This window comes from Sycon ciliatum, chromosome 5 (genome assembly GCF_964019385.1).
Source record: "Sycon ciliatum chromosome 5, ocSycCili1.1, whole genome shotgun sequence".
NCBI classification, from domain to species: domain Eukaryota; kingdom Metazoa; phylum Porifera; class Calcarea; order Leucosolenida; family Sycettidae; genus Sycon; species Sycon ciliatum.
Window position 1 is genome coordinate 32,409,276 of NC_088647.1, and position 23,872 is coordinate 32,433,147.

At 47.3% G+C, this 23,872-nt stretch overlaps 1 protein-coding gene across 1 annotated transcript; it reads left to right on the forward strand.

Moving 5' to 3' along the window:
* Nucleotides 1-10: 10 nt before the first annotated feature.
* On the forward strand, nucleotides 11-23,715 carry LOC135818362 (golgin subfamily A member 6-like protein 22). The gene is made up of 24 exons (XM_065331716.1): nucleotides 11-319; nucleotides 4,442-4,582; nucleotides 5,349-5,420; nucleotides 5,754-5,794; nucleotides 6,566-6,626; nucleotides 7,365-7,415; nucleotides 7,715-7,819; nucleotides 8,638-8,721; nucleotides 9,477-9,536; nucleotides 11,626-11,697; nucleotides 12,485-12,540; nucleotides 12,910-12,966; nucleotides 13,277-13,406; nucleotides 15,025-15,137; nucleotides 16,112-16,193; nucleotides 16,753-16,830; nucleotides 17,406-17,467; nucleotides 17,886-17,965; nucleotides 18,753-18,816; nucleotides 19,219-19,330; nucleotides 20,413-20,513; nucleotides 20,963-21,011; nucleotides 21,867-22,019; nucleotides 22,649-23,715. The coding sequence occupies exons 1-24, from the start codon at nucleotides 167-169 to the stop codon at nucleotides 22,892-22,894; spliced, it is 2,223 nt and encodes a 740-aa protein (XP_065187788.1). The 5' UTR covers nucleotides 11-166; the 3' UTR covers nucleotides 22,895-23,715.
* The last annotated feature ends 157 nt before the right edge of the window (nucleotides 23,716-23,872 follow it).

Sequence of the window (23,872 nt, forward strand, 5' to 3'; positions counted from 1 at the left end):
TCATACCACACTCCCACCAAATCGCAGTCATTCAAATAATCCGGGGCTCGGTCGCTGCTGTTTGTTCTTTCTCGTCGCTTCGACTCGTGGGATTGGGCACCGACTTAGCGGTGCGGTATCTTCGGAGGGCACACGTTCGGTGGGAACTAACCGAGCTGTGGGCGAAATGGCGACCACATTCAGCCCCTCACCTGCCGTCCTAGCGCAACTTCAGGAAAACACGCGACTGCAATCAACACTGACTCAGCAGCAAATACGTGGGGATCGGCAGCGCAATGACTTGGACATACTCCGAAGTCAACAGAGACAACTCCTGGAGGTACGGCGCGCGACTTGTCTTCGAGTGCGTGCGTGTGTACATGTCCGTGTGTGTTTGTGTTTGTATCCGTACATGTGGGGTGTGCTTGTGTGTGTGTGTGCGTGTGTGTGTGTGTGTGTGTGTGTGTGTGTGTGTGTGTGTGTGTGCGTGTGTGTGTGCGTGTGTGTGTGTGCGTGTGTGTGTGCATGGGCGTGGGTGTGCTTGTGTGTACGTGTACAGGTGTGTGTGTGTGGGGGGGGGGGGTGCTTGTGTGTACGTGTGTGTGTGTGTGAGTGTGCCTACATGTGTGTGTGTGTGTGTGTGTGTGTGTATGTGTGTGTGTGCGCGCGCGCGCGCACCTTTGTTGGTTTCAGGGTTCATATACTTTCTATTTGAAGTATACATACAGTCAAACCTCGTTAGGACGAACACTGATAAGGCGAACTTTCCATTAGTACGAACTCGGGCCAATCCTATGGTTGGCCAGGCATCAATTCAAGTCAAAATTATTCGTTTACGACGAACTTCTGTACAGCGAACTTTCGCAAAGACGAACGATTTTCAAGTGTGATTTGAACAAAATCAGTGTGGTCATGTACATGTAGTACGAACTTTCGGTCCACGAGGGTGCGCTGGCTGCCTTTTTTTCTTCTTTTTTTTCAATTGTCGAAGCCATATCGTATGCACGTACAGTGCAGTGCAAATTGCTTTCAAGCATGTTTTGAACAAATAATCAGTGCGTTGTACGAACTTTCAGCACAGTCATGATTCATTGCATATTGCCATTGTACTTACCTGTTTCTGGCTTATGCTAAGAATAAAATGCTTCCCATGTACAACAGTATGCATCTTCACATAAATACAGTCCATATGATGTGCATATCGATTTTTTTGTCAGATCTGGATAAGAAGAACTCCCGATAAGACAAACAAATTTGTTCAGTCCCTTGAAGTTCGTCCTAACGAAGTTTGACTGTACCTGTTAACCATGGACTGCTTCTGACTAGTGACACTTATATCAGATCCACTCTGATTTAGCCACCCACACTAGTAGCAAGTGTTACCTTCACTGGGGGCAGGGGTAACTGCAGTTGGATCCCAGGACGGATACCCTGATGCCGTCAATCCTTTTTCTGGACCTTGTCCTCGCCCACTTACGAGAGAGCTTGGAAGCTCAGGGCCCTACGCTATGCTTTTTTTGCCTTGACGACCTACGCAAAAAAAGCATAGGGATGTTATAATTTTTTTATTTCTAAATGGCAATAAATAAGATAAACTGTGCACTCATAACAACAGCAAAAATGAAGAAAGTTAAGTTCCATAACGTTTTCTTGTGACTGTCATCAGTGGAACGCCGTCACATAAAAATCACTGATGACAGTCACAAGAAAACGTTATGGAACTTGACTTTCTTCATTTTGCTGTTGTTATGAGTGCACAATTTATCTTATTTATTGCCATTTTACGACTATTGTCTCCCCGTCGATTGTTTTATATTTCTCCTATTTTTTTCAAGTCATAACCTGGGATTCGAACCCGCACTATCGCCCTGCATGCATCCCCGGATACACTTCGCATACATACTAATTCTTCCAAGTTGCTTCACGTTATGATCTTGCATTTGAAAGCCCGGGCTATTTGAATATCGTGGCCAGCCGTCTTTGATGGTACGGTACGGTACGGGACAGATACGGTCGAGGGTAATACGACATCATCTACCACCTTGATGACCTAGGCAAAAAAAGAAGTGGCCAGCTAGTTATGTTTGATGGTACGGTACGGTACGGGACAGATGCGGGATAGCGCCAGGCGTGACACAAACAAACAAACACCAAATTAAAGCTGTGTGGACCCTGGCTAGCGCCAGACGTTACTGAAGTAACGTCTTCTGCATAGCTACGGGAATAAATGTCACTGCGGTGTGGTGAGCCCATAAGTGGGATCATTTTCGAAGTCCACCCGTAGTTTGGGGATTTCAGGGGGTGTCGTCCGTTTGGCGGCTCAATAGCCAATTGAGCCATCTTTCCAAGATTCCTTTTGAATCTTTCTCCCCTCTCCCGGAGAGACCCACGTGACCAGTTTTGGCAGTGAGCAAGTACAAATAATTATGTGTGTGTGTGTGTGTGTGTGTGTGTGCGTGTGTGTGTGTGTGTGTGTGTGTGTGCGTGTGTGTGTGTGTGTGTGTGTGCGTGTGTGTGTATCACAGTGTGTGTGTGTGTGTGTGTTGTGTGTGTGTGTGTGTTGTGTGTGTGTGTGTGTGTGTGTGTGTGTGTGTGTGTGTGTGTGTGTGTGTGTGTGTGTGTGTGTGTGTGTGACTGAGTGTCTGTGTCGTCGGTGGAGGATACGACCACACGTATGAATAAATGACTCTGTCTCTGAATGTATCATCATGTCCTAGATTAGTCGATGCAGCACCGGCATATTACAGGCAGTGTCATGCGCTGTATGACAGTGATGTGAGGGCTATATTGGAACAGGCCGCCCATACAATACCATGCCTGCACCTTCCTTAGCGGAGAAGGTTCCATTGTAGATGCTAGATGACTTCGGTTGAGGTTCGTGATTGATGAGAGAGGACAAAAGGAGAATGGACTCCAGTGCCATTACTAGTTGTATGGAGCCACAATCTCTATACGGGAATACATTTAGACCTCGCTTAACCGCACCCATCCGTTTTCCACGAAAACACCCGGATAGGCGAGGGAACCAGATAACCGAACGCCGGTTATGTCGGATGCACCATGTATGCTGTAAATCTGTAACCAGCTATTTTCTTCCGGATGGCGAGGGATCCGGATATAAGAGGACCGGATAAGCGAGGTCTGACTGAACGCAAAACCAGAAACAAATCGGATTACCGGTAGCCACTGACAATACTGACACTGCGTAATAAATGTAAAAGAAACCCGGGTTGTTGCTCTGGCTGATAGCGTCACTGGATGTGTGTTCAGCTGCCCATACCTAGTGCATGGACTCCCTTTGTCCCAGGGTATCAGATCTGTACTCACTTGCACGACAAAGCCGAGGCCGAAGGAAGACATACCGTATGTTCCGGATAGGGCTGAAACGATCGTGGATTTTCACGTATCGATTACTCTTTAGCTTAACGATCGAGTAATCGATTATAATCGTTAGCAAATAGAGTCAAAATTCTGTGCAAACATTACTCTGTTTCCACAAACTATGCCTTCATAATACCAACAAATCTGCATTATTGAAAGGGTAGCTCCGAAACATGGCAGTTTTGAAGTCAATTTAACCTCAGAACATGAACCATACCCCTGGCAACTGCATACTCCCAGCGGAAACTGATTCAAACTTCACAAAACGAGGGTTTACAGTACTTTCTGGACACAAATTTAAAAAACGCAAAATAATCGTAATCGGTAATCTAAACGATTGCTCAAGCGTTAGAGTTATCAAACGAGTACTCGATTATTCGGTATAATCGTTTCAGCCCTAGTTCCGGAGTATAAGCCACAGTCTAAACGTTCGTAATTCACCCCCCCCCCCCAAAAAATAGGTCAGTGCGGCTTCTGCTACGATCATAGGTCAAATAAACTTGCAGCGGTGATAGACAGGTTAAAAAAGGAGAACTGGACAAAATATTACGAGTTATGACTAACTATCCACCAACAGTTAGTCATAACTCGTAACATTCTGTCCTTCTCCTTTTTTCACCATGATTAAATTGGCTCACCATCCGAGTTCAACTGTATAGACTGGGTAGACGTCTGTATTTCGTGACAAGAAATCTGCATGATGCGGCTTATACTCCGTACAATACAGTAGGCAGACACAGTGGGACATAGACTGACTGAGGTCATGACTTTGCCTTTCTAGGCTTAGTTTAGCAGAGGGTACCAGATTCAAGTTCTGCTTGGAATCAGAAAGGTGCTGTGACCCACAGTTAATCGAGGCCTCGGTGCAGGCAGAATAGCGGTCTTGCAGATCAGATTCCCTTTCTACCAACACCTTTCACCTGCACTCTCACTGTCCACACATAGTCACACTGGCCTAAGCTGACCCGGCAACTGTTTGATTAGTCCAAAGCTTGGCACTTCCTTGATGCTGCAGTGAAGTACTTTGTTAAAGCAGACATCGCCGGTTGCCGCAATCTCTGCTTGCATTGTGTGCTGCTAGAACTATCGGCAGCTGGAGGAGAGTGCTACGGATGAGCGCCGCAAGCACGTGGAGGCCGACCAACAGGCACGTGATGCCATTGTGAGGCTGACACGAGAGAGGGACCAAGCCAATGACATGGTGGATCAGCTACGTGTGCGGGTAAGACATTGCTAGGCACGCCAAAATAGTGATAATGATGGTAGAAAGAAAAGAGCGACTTGAGTGTGTCATTCCCCGTATGGAGGTGGTCTTAGTGGCAGGCCACTGTTCCGGAAAGGGGGTATTGGTTGTTCGGATCTCACCCGTACATCCTTCTATTGCAACAGGTGTGTTGACGGAATCACTCCGCCGTGATATGGTGGCCGGCCACTGACCTGCCCCAGGCCGCCAGAGAGGACTAGAACATGGACTGGGGGGGGGGGGGAGGATTTCACTTGCAGTCATGTGACCCAGGGTACGGGCCCAACCCAACCTGCTTGGGGACTGCATTTTGGAGTTCTCTAAGGCTATTAGAGTTTTCTTGAAAATGTCACAAATTTATTGAAGTTTTATATCTCCATTTTCCCACCAAATGTAGGTGGGTACGGTGCAAGGGTGGTTAACTTAGGTCCAGCCGAATTTTTTGGTCCCCCCCCCCCCACACACACACATGCATTCGACAAGCCATTTGATTAAAGATATGTGCCCACCCATGCTAAAACTACAAACCCAAATTCAAGATGCAATTCATGAAGCCGTAAATCGACTACATGCTATTTTCTAGGGGTATGGCTTACTGCTTGCAAGCCCTATGCACACGGGGCATGCATGTGATCACTCATGATTACGTGATATGAACGCTGATCAATTTGTTATTTCCCCAACTCCGGCGAAGTGCTAGAATTGCCTAATGCCAACGAAACCAATCTCTGCCGGTTTTCTGCAGGTGATGACCCCACAGCAGGAGGACATGATTCGCGAGGAGGTTGCCGAAGAGCTCAGAGCGCAATATCGCCAGGTAAGCTGAGCTATGGTGGCCAGCATCCCTGCATTGGCACATCCCAGAGGCGTAGCTGATCCGCTTTTTAGGTGACGCACAGCCGCACATGTGTAGGATGGCCGGTGCATGTCGTTCGTACAAGTAGTCGTTATGTGCATGCTGAACCTAGGTCGAAAATTTAGTGGGGGGGGGGGGGTGCACGTACCCCCCCCCCCCCCCCCCCCGTGCTCCATGCGCGCCTCCATCCTGTGAACAGTGTTTATGGTCATCAAAGACCGGTTTCATAGTGCATGCTATGCAGCCAGTTTCCAGGAGTGTGTGTTGTGTGTGATGCTGCGCTGTCTACTGCAGAAGCTAGCCGTACTCCAAGACGAGGTCAGCGAGGCAAAAACGTACGTATCATTATCGTCGTTATTCCTTCACCAGGGATTACAGCAAAGGGTGATCTTTTCATTTTTTTCTTCAAATGCTGACTGTGCATGTACTGGGCAAAGTCCGAATTGATCAGATCAGCCAACAAGGTGTGAGTTTAGCTGAGTGCACAAGTGTGTCTGTCTGTTTGTCTGTCATCTAGTTTTTATCCACGAGCATATTGTGAAGTCGTGCAATCTTATGCAATGCGCAACCCGTCACTGAGCTGTCACATGTACTGTTGATAGGGGTGAAACGAAGGTCTCAATGTGCCAAACGAACCTTCTTCATCAAAACGAACGAAGGTGTTGAAGGATTCTTTTACCAGTTCACAGTTCCTCTTGAAGCACACTCTGTGCATGTGCCCTACAAAGTACATGACTTTGCATTATATTTGCTCTGCAGTCACCACAATTGGCACGCCCATAGCTTTTGCACTGCGCAGTTTGAAGCTCCAACTGCGCAAGACTTCTTCTGCACACAGTGGCCGTGAATGGCCACGCTCAATCGCAGTCCGTGGCCTATTACGCACTCGCAATGGCACCTACGGGAGCCAAGTGGACACAAAACTAGTGCACTGTACAAACTACAGTACAGTACCTCCTGTATACAAGGAAGATCAGTGCATGTGTGTGCATAAATCGTGTGTTAACCTTCTTTTGAATTGAAAACGAAGGTTTGTTTCAAATGAAAACGAAGGTTCTTCGAACCTTTGACACCTTCGTTTCACCCCTAACTGTTGATGTTTTCAGGGAACTTGTCCGTGCCCAATATGATGCACAGTTCATCAAGACAGAGCTGGACCATGAACAGGTTAGTACCCCCCCCCCCCCCTGCACACACATACACACTTACTTACTTGTGTACACCTGCCGATGACAGTCAGTGGCGGATCAAGCGATCTCTACAGGGCCCAGTATAGTCAAACATGAATAGCTGATACATATACGTGGACACGCATATGGTTGCCAGTAGTACTTTTACAAAATTAAGTTGGTTCTGATGAACCTCTGGAACCCCTCCCAGATTCGTCCCTGATGATAGCGAACAAGTTATGTTTGACATAGCAACTCGTGCTGGGACTGCACCATCCAACAGCACAAATACGCACACACACACACACACACACACACACACACACACACACACACACACACACACACACACACACACACACACACACACACACACACACACACACACACACCGTGACACACACACACACCGCCATCACCACCACCATCACCACCACCAGTCCATTCCTCCTGAAAAAAGGTAGACATGTGCATTCCCTTAGGCCTTTCCTGAAGCCTTGCCGCAAGAGCTGAATCCTTGGGCATGTTTAGCAGACCAAAAAAATCATAGCGTACGTCAGACTCGGCTAAAGACCGAGTATTCCGCATCCGTAGGAACGCCACCACCCTTCAAGGATCAAGGCGCAGATGCAGCTCCTATACCAGACCAATATTGGATCTTAATCTCCACCATCAAACAAAGCAAAGAAAAGACTGGGTGATTCTTTGTGTTCTTTGACACTTTGTTGATCTACAGAAAGAGAACCAGCGCACACTGGTTGACCTGATGGAGAAGCATAGGATCCAGGTGAGAACGACAGTGTTACTTTGTGACGCTGTATGCACGGTGTCTGATTGTAGCTTGTGATGTCACTGCATACAAAGCACCTCTAATCATGACATCATCGCCTAACCGCTACTCGGCATTCCTAGGTTGTGGTCCCTGCTGCTGCTGTCGCTGCTGCTATTGTGTGTCTGTATGTCTGTGTGTATCATGTATGTGTCTGTGTGTGTATACTGGTATGCATGTATGTGTATGCATTTCTGTGTGTATGTATGTGTGTCTGTCTTCTGTCTGTGCATGTGTGTATATGCATGTTTCATCAGATTGAACACATTGAACAAGACAAGGGCACCGCGGCTGAGCGTCTGGAGATGGAGAATACGGAGTTCAGCCAACGCTTTCACATCACCCAGCGCGAGAATGCACAGGTACATACCGGTGGTGTGACTACCTAGACTGATCTGTTTCGGTCAGTGTAGAAATCTGCCTGCACATTTCCTGTTTGATTATGTAGGTATGTTATGCTAGAGAAAGTGGAAAGTGCACATTGGTACGGTCTGTCTGTGCTGTACTGGCCGGACTGGCATGTTCAATTGGCCTGCGTGGCCAGTTCTATAAGGTGTGACGTGCACTCTGTCTGGGTTTACTGTGCTATTCCAGCACTATCCGAACTGGACCATCATGTTCACTTGGCCTGCATGACCAGCTCTACAATCCCATCATGTTCACTTGGCCTGCATGACCAGCTCTACAATCCCATCATGTTCACTTGGCCTGCATGACCAGCTCTACAATCCCATCATGTTCACTTGGCCTGCATGACCAGCTCTACAATCCCATCATGTTCACTTGGCCTGCATGACCAGCTCTACAATCCCATCATGTTCACTTGGCCTGCATGACCAGCTCTACAATCCCATCATGTTCACTTGGCCTGCATGACCAGCTCTACAATCCCATCATGTTCACTTGGCCTGCATGACCAGCTCTACAATCCCATCATGTTCACTTGGCCTGCATGACCAGCTCTACAATCCCATCATGTTCACTTGGCCTGCATGACCAGCTCTACAATCCCATCATGTTCACTTGACCTGCATGACCAGCTCTACAATCCCATCATGTTCACTTGGCCTGCATGACCAGCTCTACAATCCCATCATGTTCACTTGGCCTGCATGACCAGCTCTACAATGTGTGCTATGTGTTGATGTGCTATTCACTGCCTGCTTGTGTGCTGCCTTAGCTGAAAGCAAAGCTGATCAGCATGGAGAACGAGATGGAAGAGCGGCGTGCCACTGAGGAGCTGGCAGAGAGCAGACTATCCGAGGTAATCACTGCTCATCATGCTGCAGCTACGACTTAGAATGTTTCCTGCTGTGTTCATACAACATGCATACAGGTGTTACTGTTACGCGCCTCCCGGCTAAACGAACTCCCCTCACTCTCAGTTTCAGAACACAGGGGGTTTATAGTATTGAATATGGAATAAGTATTTCGACAAGAGAGTAGGCAAGAGTGAGAAGGAGAACAGGACAACGACAACACAACTCAAGACTAGAGAACCAGTGGAGCATGCGCTCTTCTATCATTGCTGAGGGGAACGAGCGGGAAATACGAATAGTGAGTATGTACGTTCCTATTAAAAATACACCTATTACACAGGGTGATACTAGTCCTGGTGGTTGGGGGCGACAGGGTTGATGCTCTAGAGTTGTCACAATTACATTATCGTTTGATCCGTTTCGTGACACATGAAGCAGATCAAATGATGACGTAATTACTACATTGTAATGACATCATAAGCTCTGGTCTGCCTCTCTATATGAAACTTATGTAGTGCCACGGAAACTTCCCATAGTACATTGTGCTGGGGTTTCAAGGTACCATGATTTTCTATATCGTCAATTCTGCATGGCACTATGGCATACTAGTATGATACTCCTACAACTGGGAACTCCACTTTCTTACCAATTAAATCGTATTGCTTAGACCTTTTTTTGCGTCAATCTCATACATCACATGTGTTCTCTCCCCCCCCCCCCCCTCCCCCTTGATGATGTTTCTGTATGTTTGCTGCACCAGACCTTGGAGAATCATGAGATTGTGGTGTCACATGTCAAGGCTGAACTCAAGGCAGCAGAGGTAGGCGAGCCATTCACTCCTGGCACAACTATACTGATTGAGGCATTCTAACATTAGTTGTCATTGCAGGGCCGGCGGAACCGGTCAGGCTGGTCCGGCCATGGCCGGACCACTTTCCCAGCTGGATGGTCCATGTGATTCGTGCAAAACCGGTGTAAAAAAATCCACTAGGAGGTACATGACTCGACTGTACTGCCGACGTGTGATGTGCTTCGAAGTAGCTCAGGACTCCGTGACCGGCACTGTATGGCTGATATGGATAAAAAGTTGTGTTTGTGTTCTTTTACTATAATTTTCTGCATTTCCTGGAGCCTTAGAGATGCCCAAATTCGCTCTATTTCACTTAAATTTTAAATATTTCTCCGGGGGACGTCCCCCGGACCCCCCTCAAAGGTTGGCCGGACCACTCCCCAACTCCTTCCTCCGGCCCTGCATTGGCAGGCACACTCGATAGAGGTTACTAGTATGCGACCTTCAGGCGCCATAATGATGAGTCAGCAGAATTTCGGAATTGCTTATGAGCACTAAGTACAGTACTAGCATACAGTGGAGCCGCTCATGGGCACTATGTACTTGAAGTACATTTTTAATTTTTTATTTTTAAAGGCCGGGATTCCCCAAAGCGGCTATTCGCCTGTTGAAGGGGTTTCCTCATGGGCGCTATGTGCATGACAGTGAGACGCCAGCTTTTGGATCTCGAGTGCATCGCACGCGTGCGTTGTGCTGCGACTTTGCCGATGCATCTCAGCTGATGATGTAGTCGCCTCTGAACCCCTATAACACCTGTAGTTAGGATTGAGTGTCAGATGGTATTCCGCCCGAGTGCCTGCCTGGCAGCAGCCTTTACCTATCCTTGTGATGCGTGCTGCCTTCCTTCACGAGGTTGTCACTCGGTGTTGGTAATTGACACGTTAAGCTAGCCGGCTCTAGCACAGTGTATGCAGTGCCTGGTCACGCCTTGTGAAGATTACGCAACAGTCCGATGCGTTTCTTGCACAATATGTGTTTACAGTGGTCAGGCGCGTTGCCCTTTATGGACACGGGGGGCACGTCACGCACTCCCTGAAATCTGCAGACCCGTTTGTTCAGCATGTGCGTGTGCTGGGTCTGCCATGCCTAGGCCTGGGGGATTGCAGTTCAATGCCTGCTCTCAGGCAGAGGTCCACCAGACCCCGGCGGCAGAACCGATCCAGTTGGTCAGGCCATGGCCGGACCAACGTTTTCACCACCAACGTGTGTTTACTGCTGGTTAGGTAATGTATAGCCTCCATGATGTCATACCCAAAGTATGACAGGCTTTGGGTATGGCCAGACCAGTCAAAACTCCTTCCGCCGGTCCTGTCCACCATCTAAAAGATGGACCAGCCTACACCACTGGTAGTGTAGGCCGATTTGCTTTTAAAATCAAGGTATGCTGCCATGGAACCAGGTAATTCCGGTAATTGTGTCAGAAAGGCGTGTTTTACCACTGTAAGCTGCACTGATGCCGGCATGCATTACAGTTAACGCTGCGAGTAACGACGCTCGACTAGGCATGCAAAAAGTGATGTTATTTGAGAGTTGTCGTTATTCCTGAAGTTGGTAATATGCAAGGCCAAATGGTAAGTACATTGTAGGTCTGGAGATTGTGACGTATCCATCCGGATCTTGAAGATAGTGCCGCTAGTACAGTCAACTTTGCGTATAACAACACTCGACGGGGCATCAGGAAAGTGTCCTCATTCGCGAAGTGTCGTTATACCTGAAGTCTCATTATATGTATTATAGTTAGATGGGACTTTGCTCTGGGCATGGACATTCTGTCGTTATTCGCAAATTGTCGTTATATCCACAGTCGTTAATGGCCGGAAGTTGACTGTATTCAAGATGTTGACTGTATCTAGATTAACTTTGACAGTTGTGAATGGACCCAGGCCTATGCTCCATATCCTGCGTGCACCGTGACTCTGCGTTAAACATAGGGTCGTGTGTTCCCGCCATATCGTATACGACGTATGAACGGCTGTGGCATGGCCGGACAAATCAAAAACTGCTTTCGCTGGTCCTGCATAGCATTTCTCCCCTCCCCTGTGTCATGTGTCCGGAACAGGATTCTATGGACGGCGCAAACAAGAAGATACACAACCTGCAGACGGTCATACAGAACCTGAGGGCAGAGCAAGTGAGGCACTTTTTTAATGAAATCCATGGCACTTATGGTGCATTGATTGCCAGTTACTTGGACGTCATGTATTGCTCTGAGGAAACTACACCCTTATTAAACACGTTATGCGAGCGACATCATTGTGCTTCTGACCCACATACAACTGTGAGGCAATATGTGGGATATTTCCAAGTCGGTGCTAATACTGCTGCAACCAACTAGGAGATAGCATCGAAATAAGTGTTCAATATAGCAATGATTAATACAATTACAGTCCGCACTCATATCACAAACATTTGTAACTAAAGGATACTCTAACTCACTAAAGGATACTCAATCTACGGACAGAACTGTTTCGTACTTTGTGGACTCATCAGCGCAGCACATAGGAAATGAGGCCGAACCTGATAGCAATGAAAAATAATATTTCCAAAGCCAGATTTAAACCAGGCCCAAACGTACCTTGCCAGAGTGCTCAAACTGACAAGTCAGTGAGCTCTGCATAACGAAAACAGCAAAGGCACTACCCCACACAAGAGTGCTCAACTGCTACAAGAGCAGGAGCGAAATACTCAATCTGCAGACAGAACTGTTTCGTCCTTTGTGGACTCATCAGTGCAGCACAGAGGAAATGAGGCCGAACCTGATAGCCGAATGAAAACTAAAGGATATAATTATGTATTACTGATTGAGTAAGTGGCAGGTAACCAATATAATCGTGTCAGCACCGTACTACTGAACTGCCTTTGTTGCCCGCAATGTTTTCTTCTCGTGTGCAAACCCCGTGTTCTTGTTTGCTTTTCAGGAACAGGTACGCTGTCAGAATCGCGAGCTCGAAGCGCAGCAGTTGGAGCAGACGAGGTAAGGGAGTATTTCCGGTTTAAGCCTTTAGTTAGGGAGACAGAAATTGTAGGTGTAGAGAAGCATTTTCCTGCGGCCCTCATTACTTCTGTACACGTTGAGACTTTGGGTATAAAAGAGACGAACAAAAATACAGCACTATAGGGTACACCAAAAATACTGTGACATTCAAATCACAGCATTCAATCTAAGGACCGTCATGTTAATTGCTGTAGGGGTTAATTGGTGTAGCATGAGGCCAAACCCAGAAGCAATGCAAAACCGCCAGTGATTTTCTCACCGTCAGAATCTTAACCAGACGTGCCGGTACCCGGCCATGCCTGAGTACTCATACTACATATCAGTGGTGTCTGTCTTCCTGTTCTCCAGCAAACTTCACGGCATCAAGCGACAGCACAAGAACGAGACTGCCGACATCCAGCGAAGGTAGGCATGGCACTATGAAGAACACTGAGCATTTGGGCGTTTAGCGGTACATCTCGTAGCTGTGTGCTATTTCACCGCATGCTGTGAGAATGTTTAATATGCATGGGAAGTGCATGTACCGGTTCATTGCAGAGTGGAGAGCAGGAGAACTAGGGTGCACCGTTTCAAGAAAACAACCCGATTACCCGTTTTCTCCACTCATGTTTACGCATTTTGGTATTGTTTTTTGCACACTGAACTGTTTGTAGACTGCAACACAGCCGTTTTAATACATAATTACTCGAAACGTTTTGCATTTCTGTAATTTCAGACATCAGCAATCCATCTCTGAATTAGAGGACAAATGCACGGTGCTTGCTGCTGAACTGCGCACCTGGAAGTGCCAAGCGGATGAGCAGAAGGTTGCTGCGGAACAAGTTACTCAGCATCTTGGGTCGAAGGCAAGTTAGCTGCCCAGACTGACGCATTGCCCATGATCTATCTACTACTATTAGTATTACTTCACTACTTTAAAGGAGAATCTTCTGCGGTGCATGTGCATGCACCATCCTTACCACGTCCCGACGGTGTTTCTACGGGATTTTGTCTGGACGGTGCACTTTCTTTATCAAGCCCTTTACAGTTGACCTTCTCATATACGGGCAGGTCGGGACCGGTCACTCCCCTAACTTGGAATTGCCCATAAAATAGTGCATACGTCCATGCAAGTTAACATTTTTTTGCAAATCAATAGTTTTTGGGGCCGTTGCACGGTTCGTTGACAAGTCGATATTTTGTGACTCTAGAAGGGTCAGAAAGGTTCCCCGTAGATGGACGTGCCTGGATAAGAGAAGTTCTAATGTACTTTAATTAAAGGGGAAGTGAAGGCAAAAATCAAAATTTCACCAGTTGTAGTCTTCGGGGTGCTGAGTCGAATGGTCGTGGTCCGAGGAAGCTGAGACGCTCCCTTCCTACTTGAATCCCAATCGAACTCGCGCACTTCCACCGAAACTGGATGACTGCGCTCTACAAGATGGGGATTTGTATGCAAAATGTCACTAAAAGCGCCATTTCGTTCTTATAAAAGCACGGATGACCGCGATTGGCCCATATGTTGTAGTCTTTTGGACGCTGAGACGACTGGTTTTGGTCCGAGAAAGCTGTGATGCAGCGTTCCTCCTTTATTCCCAATCGAACATGGTTGAACAAGCGGTCACGTACTCCTGCGTGCCCAAGTCATCTGGTCACAGCGCCAGCAGACGACAACTTTCACACCAAGGTTCAACTCGAGTTCACCTCGAGTGACAGGACTGCACCCAAAAAAGGTCAAACAGGCTAGTAAGTTGTACCCAGCAGGCACGATGACCAGGTGACTGGTGTACGCAGGAGCACGTGACCGCTTGTTCATGCATGTTCGATTGGGAATAAGGGCCGAACGCTGCATCGCAGCCTTTTCGGACCAAAACCAGTCGACTCAGCGTCCAAAAGACTACAACATATGGGCCAATCGCGGTCATCCGTGCCTTTATAAGAACGAAATGGCGCTTTTAGTGACATTTTGCATACAAATCTCCATCTAGTAGGGCGCAGTCACCCAGTTTTGGTGGAAGTGCGCGAGTTCGATTGGGATTAAAGTAGGAAGGGAGCGTCTCCGCTTCCTCCGACCAAGACCATTCGACTCAGCACCCCGAAGACTACAACTGGTGAAAATTTGATTTTTGCCTTAACTTCCCCTTTAATAGTATCAAGAGCTGCGGGCGTGCAGTCGGGACGGGGACGGCATACGTAAAAGACCCGTAAAAGAGACCACCTTAGCTTTTGCCTACATTGCACCAGTCGCATAGTCTGTGCTGGAGATCTCACCTGTCAAACTGGATGTACCATGTTACGAACCACCCCCTTGACGACACTAGCCAATGAACTTTTGAACTTAACAACTCACCAACATTTTACCCGTTGGCTTGCCAACCATTGACCTTTGACCTTTTGACCCAATGACCTGTGAACCTTTGACCTGTGGCCCATTGAACTTTGGTTCACTAACCAATGTGATGATGATCTCTTCTGACCCCACTGCAGGAGAAAGAGTTTGGTCTACGCCTGCAGGCGGTACGTGACGAGGAGTGGAAACGGATCGCTGCTCTCGAGCAAGAGAAGATAGAGCAGGAGATGGCATTGTCCGAAGAGCAAAGGTGAGCATATAGCTCCTCGGCAGGCTTTAGCCCCCTTAGCCGCCTCGCCATCCCCCCCCCCCCCCTCCTCCCTACCCTCCCTGGCCCCCTTTGGTATAAGTGCTACTTGAAGTACCGTATTTTACCGGTTATAGGTCGACCCCCGTATCCGGAGGTCTCAATTCTGCGTTTTAAAGTTTTCGCCCAACGAAGCACTACTAACCACTCCCTGCTACTAACACATCAACAAATCATGTAAACATTCCTTATTGGAGGGTATAATGTCCCAATCCTTGAAAAAGGCAAAAATGTGTACCCATGTCATGGTGCAGTTGCACTCGTGCATGCAGTGCAGGTCATTTTTGTAAGATACTGATAGTTCCTGGTTATAAGTCGAATCCCAGTTGTAAGTCGACCCCCACCCTTTCTCCTTCTATTTTTAGTCGTAAAAGGTCGACTTACAACCGGAAAATACGGTATGCATAATAATGAGTGTCTGATCAACCTTATAAAGTAGAGCACGACCCGTGTGTGGCCAGCAGCAGACTTCAACAAAGAGATTATCAGTGTTCATTACTATAGCCATTTCGCACGGTTCTCAAGTGCCAGAACTCAGTTTTTTTGTTTAGGGCAAACCCTCGGCCACAACTCAAATTCGCGTGGTCTTTGGTAAAATATGATGTGAAGTTGCAAGAATCGTCCAAACCGCTTCTAAATCATCAAGTGCCCTATGGTGAAAGCTACCCCACTGTGCACCGTTACCATGGCTATTTAACTTATGATATACATGATTTCCTGCTCCGGTGTGTGCCTGTGAGAGCATTGAGAGAATGTACAGTGGGCGTGATATAGCTATTTATACAAAAGAAAAAGGACCAAGGAACTACAAGTCCGGGTCCATTCTTGATTATAGCTATATTCGCAGTTGTTGATAGTTTTGAATGCCATGCTCATTCTGCTGCTTCACAACCCCACACAACCCCGCACAACTCCAGGCTTCGACGAGAAGCGGAGGAGCAGTGCGCCGCCACCACTGACTCTCTACGGCAACACCAGCTGGCGTCCGACAAAGAAAAGGTCGGTAGTCGTAACGTCACGGGTATACTCACTGGTACAAGCACACCTACATATGTGTGTGTGTGTGTGTGTGTGTGTGTGTGTGTGTGTGTGTGTGTATGGCTTTCAGGTTTCGTGTTGGATTACAATACTGTAAAATATGTAATTTTCGGTGCAACTTTAATTTCGGTGATCATGTTCCGTAGTGAAAACCAGCACCTAAATTTAAATTACACCTAAAAGGCACCAGAGTATACACTGTATGTGAAGGGAATGCTGGCCACCTAATTCTACATTACACCTGAAACCTGGCAGGTCCCTGGCACCGAAATTTTGATGCACCTAAAATGACATGTTTTACAGTATTCTTGATCTAGTACCGAATCTTGACATGCAGTGACGGTTTTCGTATTAAATTTGTGAACAGGCACTCAAGCATTCTACTTCTAAGAAAGCATTCTTTGCTCTGCCAAATTGTGCTCGTCATCCACGCTGAGCAATGATCCGGTCACTGGCACGTGGTCACGTAATTATTTCACCTCTGGTGTGCTATCATACCGTTGCTACTTTTTGAATGTAGAAACGACTCGTTGAGGACACGGAAAAGCTGAGGCAACATGTCTCTCAGTTGCGAGAGCGCCAAGCACAGCTGGAAAAGGTAAGAACGGTGACCCAAGGATGCACTCCTGTATTTGTTTAAGCACGCACACATGCACACACAGACACACGTACATGCACAAACGCACAGACGCAGTGCACACGCAAATCGCACATGTCTTCGCTTAACTGTGATAGCAGGGGCGTTGGAAGGTAGTTTTGTGTGGTACGGTCAGCCATCTGAAGTACAATTTACTCGTGGGGGAGGGATGGCCGAGCCGAACAGTTTGGAAATTTAGAGCCCAAATCCGTGCATTTCATTGATTCACGGGGTACTTGGGGCAAATAGTGGTACGGTCAATACCGTAGTGACCGTACCGTGTGCGATGCCCCTGGATAGTAAACTCCGGGAACACTTGCAGAAGGAAGCCTTGCACTTGGAAGCTCATACCATACCTGCTGTCTTGACCTGACACCTGACTAACCCTCAACTGACATTCAAAACCCACAATAAGCCCATCCTAACTTCGCACACTGCTTTGGCTACCATAGTACGAAGCCAAATCCAACCTTCGCATGCTACTTCGTTTACCTTCATTTCTTCAAATCGCTTCTTTCGTCGTGTCCTCGCTCCAGGACCGAACTTCCTCACGAGAAGTCGAGAGGAAGTACCGTGACCTGCAGCTTCAACACCACAGGTAGGTGCAGTAGTGACTAGCTTGGCTCGTTGCTGTGCTAAATGCAGGCCTGGAGCCAGCTCCTGTGTGGGGGGGGGGGGGGGGGGGAGGGGGGTACGGCCCCAGGTCGGCTACAGGACCGACTATTTCCACACGCCCAATTTCGAAATCCTGGGAGGATACATATCTACCTCTATGCAGTATCTCCCTGCTACATGGCAATATGCCCTCGTTGTGTTACCACACATTTGCTCTAGGCACCAACATATTACACAAACGTGTAGCTCCCCAACCCTCCCTATTATTCAACGTGATTTTCTATAATGTTGTGTTTGGCCTGGGACAGTACGGAGAGGGACAATGCTGTGACAATCACTGTACACTGCATGTAATGTCGTTGTTCTTCTTCACTGCTTTCCTGCTACATCCGCATGGTCAGTGTACAGGCCAATGAGCAGGAGCTGCAGAGTGGTAACACACAGTTGCAGTCCGCTATCGTTGTTCTCCAGCAAGAACTTGGTGAGCGAGTCCCTAAACCAAAATGTCTGCATACACCCTTCTGGATAAGAACAATATTGTATAGTCACGGCCTTGACTCTGGATGCTGAGCCAAACGCTCTTGGGCCGAAAGAGTCTACAGAGCACCACTCACCACATATCCTGGAAGTCCAAATGATTCAATTAAGAATGGTGGTGTTGGTTTTCTGGTAGCTTTCAGAATACATCTGATTTAGTACGAGCTGTTTCTAAGAACGTGCTATAAGAACGCAGCCAGAGTGCTGAAAAATGAGACCGCCGGTCCCAGGCCACACTTTGGAAACAATGCTCTTGGGCGCACGGCTCTACTGTAGGCTGTTGGGGAGTACCCAATGTAATTTCAGTGTAAAGCACCTTTGGAAGGCATTTGCTTGTGGGACGCCGCCGCGCTGCAGCTTCTTTGGCACACACCGATGTAGAGAACACTGTGCATGCTCTGAAACCCTCAGTTTCCATGCCACAACATGTCTTAATCCCGTTCCAGTCCACCCACTTTTCTTTTCTTTTTTTTTACATCCATGGCATATGTTGGAGTGCCCGATATAATGTTGCAGGCTCAAAGTCCGAATACGGAGCATGTGCAATTGGGAATTTCTAACAAACCTTGTATCCCTGTGTCCTTGGAGAAAGACTACAGATTCCCATGTTCGAATTATCTCTCAAATTTTCCTTTCTCAATGATTTTTTAAAGCCCCAGAATTAGGCTGATTTCTCTCAGATTTTGACCACGCATGACGTGCTATACTGGATTCTGAATTTACTGCTGCAGATAGTGCCAGACATGAGCTACATGCCAAGGAGAGGGAGGGTGAACAGCAGTTGGAAGAGCTCAGGTCAGTGCTAGTAGCAGTTTGAACTAGTTTACATGATAAGATAATTATGTAAGAGACTATGATCCAAGTCACGGAAAAACTGGTGTAACTTAAAGTTTCATGGCAAAGAAATCATCGAAGCAATCATCAGCCAATGATGTATAAAGTCGCAGTCTGCGCATTGCGCATTGACCACCCTTCAGGCAGTTTGCTACACCTTTTCTACGCGTAGGATCGACGGCTTTTTATGCAGATAACATCACAGGCCTCACCGTTATCAATGATGGTGTACTGACTATGTATGGAGGTGCAGCAAATTTGATGACTTCATTCCTGTAACTGACTTAGCACCACAGCATGCATGTACCCGTAGCATGACGTCATCTTCACGACTTGTTATGCTCTACGGTTCTGGCCATGCAGGTTAACTAACCAGCAGCAGGACATACGAGTGCAGGCGCGACTGCAAGAGCTTCAGGCGACGAACACCGACGTGCAGAACAAGCTGCAGCGAGCAGTAGCCAAGGCCAAGAAGGTGAGAACATATTAGGTACACGGTGTATGACCGGAATCGTGGCGAAAGGAAGGGGGGGGGGTTGTAGATCGATAGCATGCAATCTAGGCGCAAGCTAGGGAAATCCCAACTGGGTACATGTACTTGAAAGCGGTCGAAGTGATGTGGTCAACAGATGAATGCGACCATATTCTGACTTGAGCCACAACCCGCTTGGAGGCAAATTTCACTTGAGTTGTACACTCAAACGCCTCTTATCCGGACGCCTCAGATACGGGCACGTCTCTATACCGGGCACCTTCAGCTTGAGTTCCTATAGCACAAATGCGTCGAATTTGGGTTTTTTGAACTTTTTTTCCGTATGTGGAAGTGCTTATGTTTCACTGCCAACCTATGTAATCCCCACATTTTTATCAATGGGTTCCTTTTGTATCCTCAACATGTGCAATACGTGCCAAATACACTTCTTCAAAAAATGATATCATACATGGTAGATGAGTTATCCTGAGATACGGGCAAATCTGAGATACGGGCAGTGCCCGGTCCCAAGGTGCCCGGATAAGAGACGTCCGAGTGTATTTGATTCCAGAAAAACAAATGTTTGGTGCGTATAGTCTATGATCAACAGGGGAGATTTGAGCCCTTTTTTTTGTAAAATACAGTGCAGGTTTGACCCCCTAAAAATGGTATGCCATAACCATGCGGTCAGTTACCTCTCCCCACTCCATGCACTAAGTGTACTCGTGTTCGCTCTTCCCAGTCCATGCTTGCCTACCATTCGTTTCCCTGTCGAAATGATGTCGCGTGCGTGAGCACTACATATACGCCATGTGTCCGTGTGCAGCTGCTGGGCAGTACTGGAGTTGAGTAGTAATTATATTACTTTGCGAGTGGTCTTGACTTTAGGCCAAACTTGGGCAACTTTCTGAAGTGCTGACCAAAACCCGACCAAATTCAGATAGATTTCTAGTCAACCCTAGGAGTATTGGAGTGTGCATGTATGCATTAAAATAGCGCTCTCAACTGAATTACCAGCATTCTTATTTTACAGCTATACGAGTCTCCCTTTGTTTCTCCTGCTCTGTGCACCCGGCGATTGACAGATACGGCATCAGGGCCAGTGCCGGGAACAAGAACTTCAGGAGCAAATTGAACTGCTGCAGGCCAGACAGCTGCATGTGGAGCAGGAGAAGGAACATGTGCGGTAAGTCGGCCTATGATCATGTCCTGCAGTCAGTGCAACAACACAATGAATTGGGAGCGTGACATTTCAAGCGGCTGCTTGCAGCGGTGGCCAATATCATGACAGTATCACCTGTCTGTACAGTTTGTGTTTCCTGGTGTCTATAGGTCTTTGCGTGCAATACTTGGCATCCATCAGGGCCATCTCTCCCGCCCTGTCCCTGAGCATGTTAGCAAACAGAAACTATTCTCGTTTGTGCCAATGAGAGGATAACGTTTGACTGCCGTACCATTAGATTTGTGTACTGCAAGAATTTGTATACTGTAGGAAGTTGAAGCCTCGCTATGAGAAGAGCAAACACACAAAACACATGCAGTCAAAGTATTATCTCAGACAATGCTGCAAAGAGCACTGCGGTGCATTTCTATGACTGTACTTTAGATGATGCTCTGTGATTTCTCTGTTTCTAGGAGTCGGATGCAAGGCGAAATTGACAGTCTCAAGTACAAACTCAAGGAGGTATGGATCACAAGACCCCCCCCCCCCCCCCCCCACCTCCACCTCCACAGCCCGCGGGCTAAACTGAGGGTGCAAACAATATTGATAGCCGCCTGTGGTATATGTAACTATATTGGCATGACCTAGCATTGACGGCATGCGTTTGAACGTACTTGGCTGAGTACTTAATGCCGTTACCCAGACTCGCTTGTTCTCTTCAGCGTTACAGTCAGACAATCATGTGCTTGGTTTTTCATATCTCTGTTCTTGATAAGAGAATCGTAGAAGCTCCCTGATAATGGTTTCCTGGGCGAAAATTTGGAATAATTAAAGCGATTTTGTGTAGACAAGGGTTTGGTATGGCTATGTGCTGCAATTTTCGAAAATACTAGAACTTATCAAAGGCTTTAAGAATAGAAGTTGCGACTTCGGTGGTATTGGTCGTGAAGATGGTTGTTTCAACGAGGAACACACACTGAATTCCCCGAAACACTGTGTATTGAGCAGGGAGTGGCAGGTGCGACGTGCTCCTCGTGTGCTCCGGATGGCAGTCGTGAGTCCGTCAAGTATCAAATTCGGCAGGAAGCGTGTGTTCCTCGTGGGAACAACCAACTTCATTATCAAAGGCTTTCCTTGCTAAGAAGAACTCGTTGTTATCTTCACAGTGTTTAAGTGTCATTTATCACGTCTATAATAGTCTCTATAATAGCCTTGATCCTTGAAGGGTGGTGGCGTTCCTACGGATGCGGAAAGCCCGGCTTCTAGCCGAGTCTCACGCGAACCGTGAATTTTTTTAAATAGTCTCTATGTTAAAAGCAAAGAAACAATGACATGCCCTCATGCGCATGTTCACATTTATCATGTGCGTCGTGGTAGCTTCTCCGTCGCCACGGTGAATTCAACTTTATCCTGCATGGCGTTGGACAGCCGGGCAAGGCAAGCCTGCCGACGATCCCACCGACACCTGGACCACCGCTGGCCAATCTGGCAGCTAGTGACAGCGATGCAAAGGAGCCCGCGGCTACCAACGTAAGCGTGCTTTTGCATTTGTTCTCTCTCACACCTCACATTAGCCGTAACCAGTGCAGAGTTGGCTGTGCACGGCCATAGTGCAAGACAAAAAGAAGAAGAAAAACACGCATCGCAGATGTTGGTCGTTCGAAAGATCAATGCTTCTTGTGTATTTCAATTTTCAGCCTACGAGAAGCGTACATGCCTTGCATTTGAAGGTTATGAGTTGCTCAAAATTTGCTCAGTGTATAATTCGCCATCTGGCAAAAACCCAAATGTGATACATGCCGGTTTGGTCTCTTTATGAATTGTGTATCGGCTGCCATCTGATGCTCTCCCGCTTGCTTAGCCTTTCCTTTTGTCTTCCTGCTGTCCATTCACGGTCAGTCAAGGCATTAAAATGTGTTCATTACTGTCACTGAGTTCTGTCTCCCTGTGGAATGGCGCATACACTATCCTCCTGTGTATTCAGTTTTGACAGAACTAATCACCGGATTTTCATCATAATGGTCACCCAAAAACGTTGTGTGTGTGTGTGTCTCTCTCTCTCTCTCTCTCTCTCTCTCTCTCTCTCTCTCTCTCTCTCTCTCTCTCCCTCTCTCTCTCTCCGTCATTCTCTCCTGGTCCGGTGTCCACCATTCACACAGGGAGAGCATGAGCGAGACTTGCGTTCCGTTCACCGTCGCCTCGCACAGCTCTCTACCCGCAAGCCCGCCGCGCAGGCTACCAGCACCGGTGTGGGGGTTGCAAGAAGGACTGGTCTAGCAGCTACCACGACCATAACGGGTGCCATGAAAGATGGCCATCGGCAACTCGGTGCTTCGCAGTCCAGCGCTGGCTCCATGTCATCTCTAAATGACTTCACCGACGATAGTCAAGCCGAGGAGCATTAGCACTTGCACTCCAAGTACAAGTAGTCTCTGCAAGAATGTCTGCTGATGTCTAGTGCTCCATTGCTGACGATTTCATTTCTGACTATGCACAAACTACATTGTTGATAAACTCCGTCCTGAAATGCTGTCGGCACTATGTCGGGCGGTCGGGGCGGCGTATTTGAATGGCACAATGCGAACAGGCGGTGTTGTGCTTTCTCAACGCGTCACACGAAGAATCTTGATATGACCTTAGGGTGCACCAGAACGTTTATGAGATCTCTGTGGATTGCACAGTGCGATTATATTATGCTTTCTAATGCTGGACGTTGAGAATGGAGCTGAAAGAGTAGGTACTTCTTATTTTGAAGTACATGTTTTAAGCTACATGACATTGTTGACTGGAACTGACCTAGCTCTGCATCATGTTGTACAACTGTTACTCAAAATAATGATAGGATATTGAAGTTAGTTTGCCGAGGAAACCCATCTAGCCATATCAGCGGTCAACTTTTTTTTATTACTTTTGACTGCTAGCTTGGCTGATGCAACACTTTTGTAGACTATCGCATAGAAACATTAGTTGACGTCGTATGTGCCTGGAGCATTCACGCCCTGTATTGTGTACCTAGCCGGAGTCCACAACTCCCTCGCCATTCCGTCTTGACCGCTAGCTGTTGATGTATATCCCATGCTAGATTGACTACACGACATTTGATGTTTTTTTTATTGTAGTTTCTTGCAATGATGCCTTTGCACATCAGCAAGCTAGATGCCATGTTTGTACTCTTGATATTGGTTAGACTTTGAACTGAAGTACAATCAAACCTCTCCTAACCGCACACGTCTGTTTTCCTCAAAAGTATCCGGATAGGCGAGGGAACCGGGTAATTGAACACACATACTGCATGTGTGCATGACACATGCTGTAAATCGGTGACCAACGATTTTCTTCGGTGACCTACGATTTTCTTCCAGATGGCGAGGGATCCGGATAAA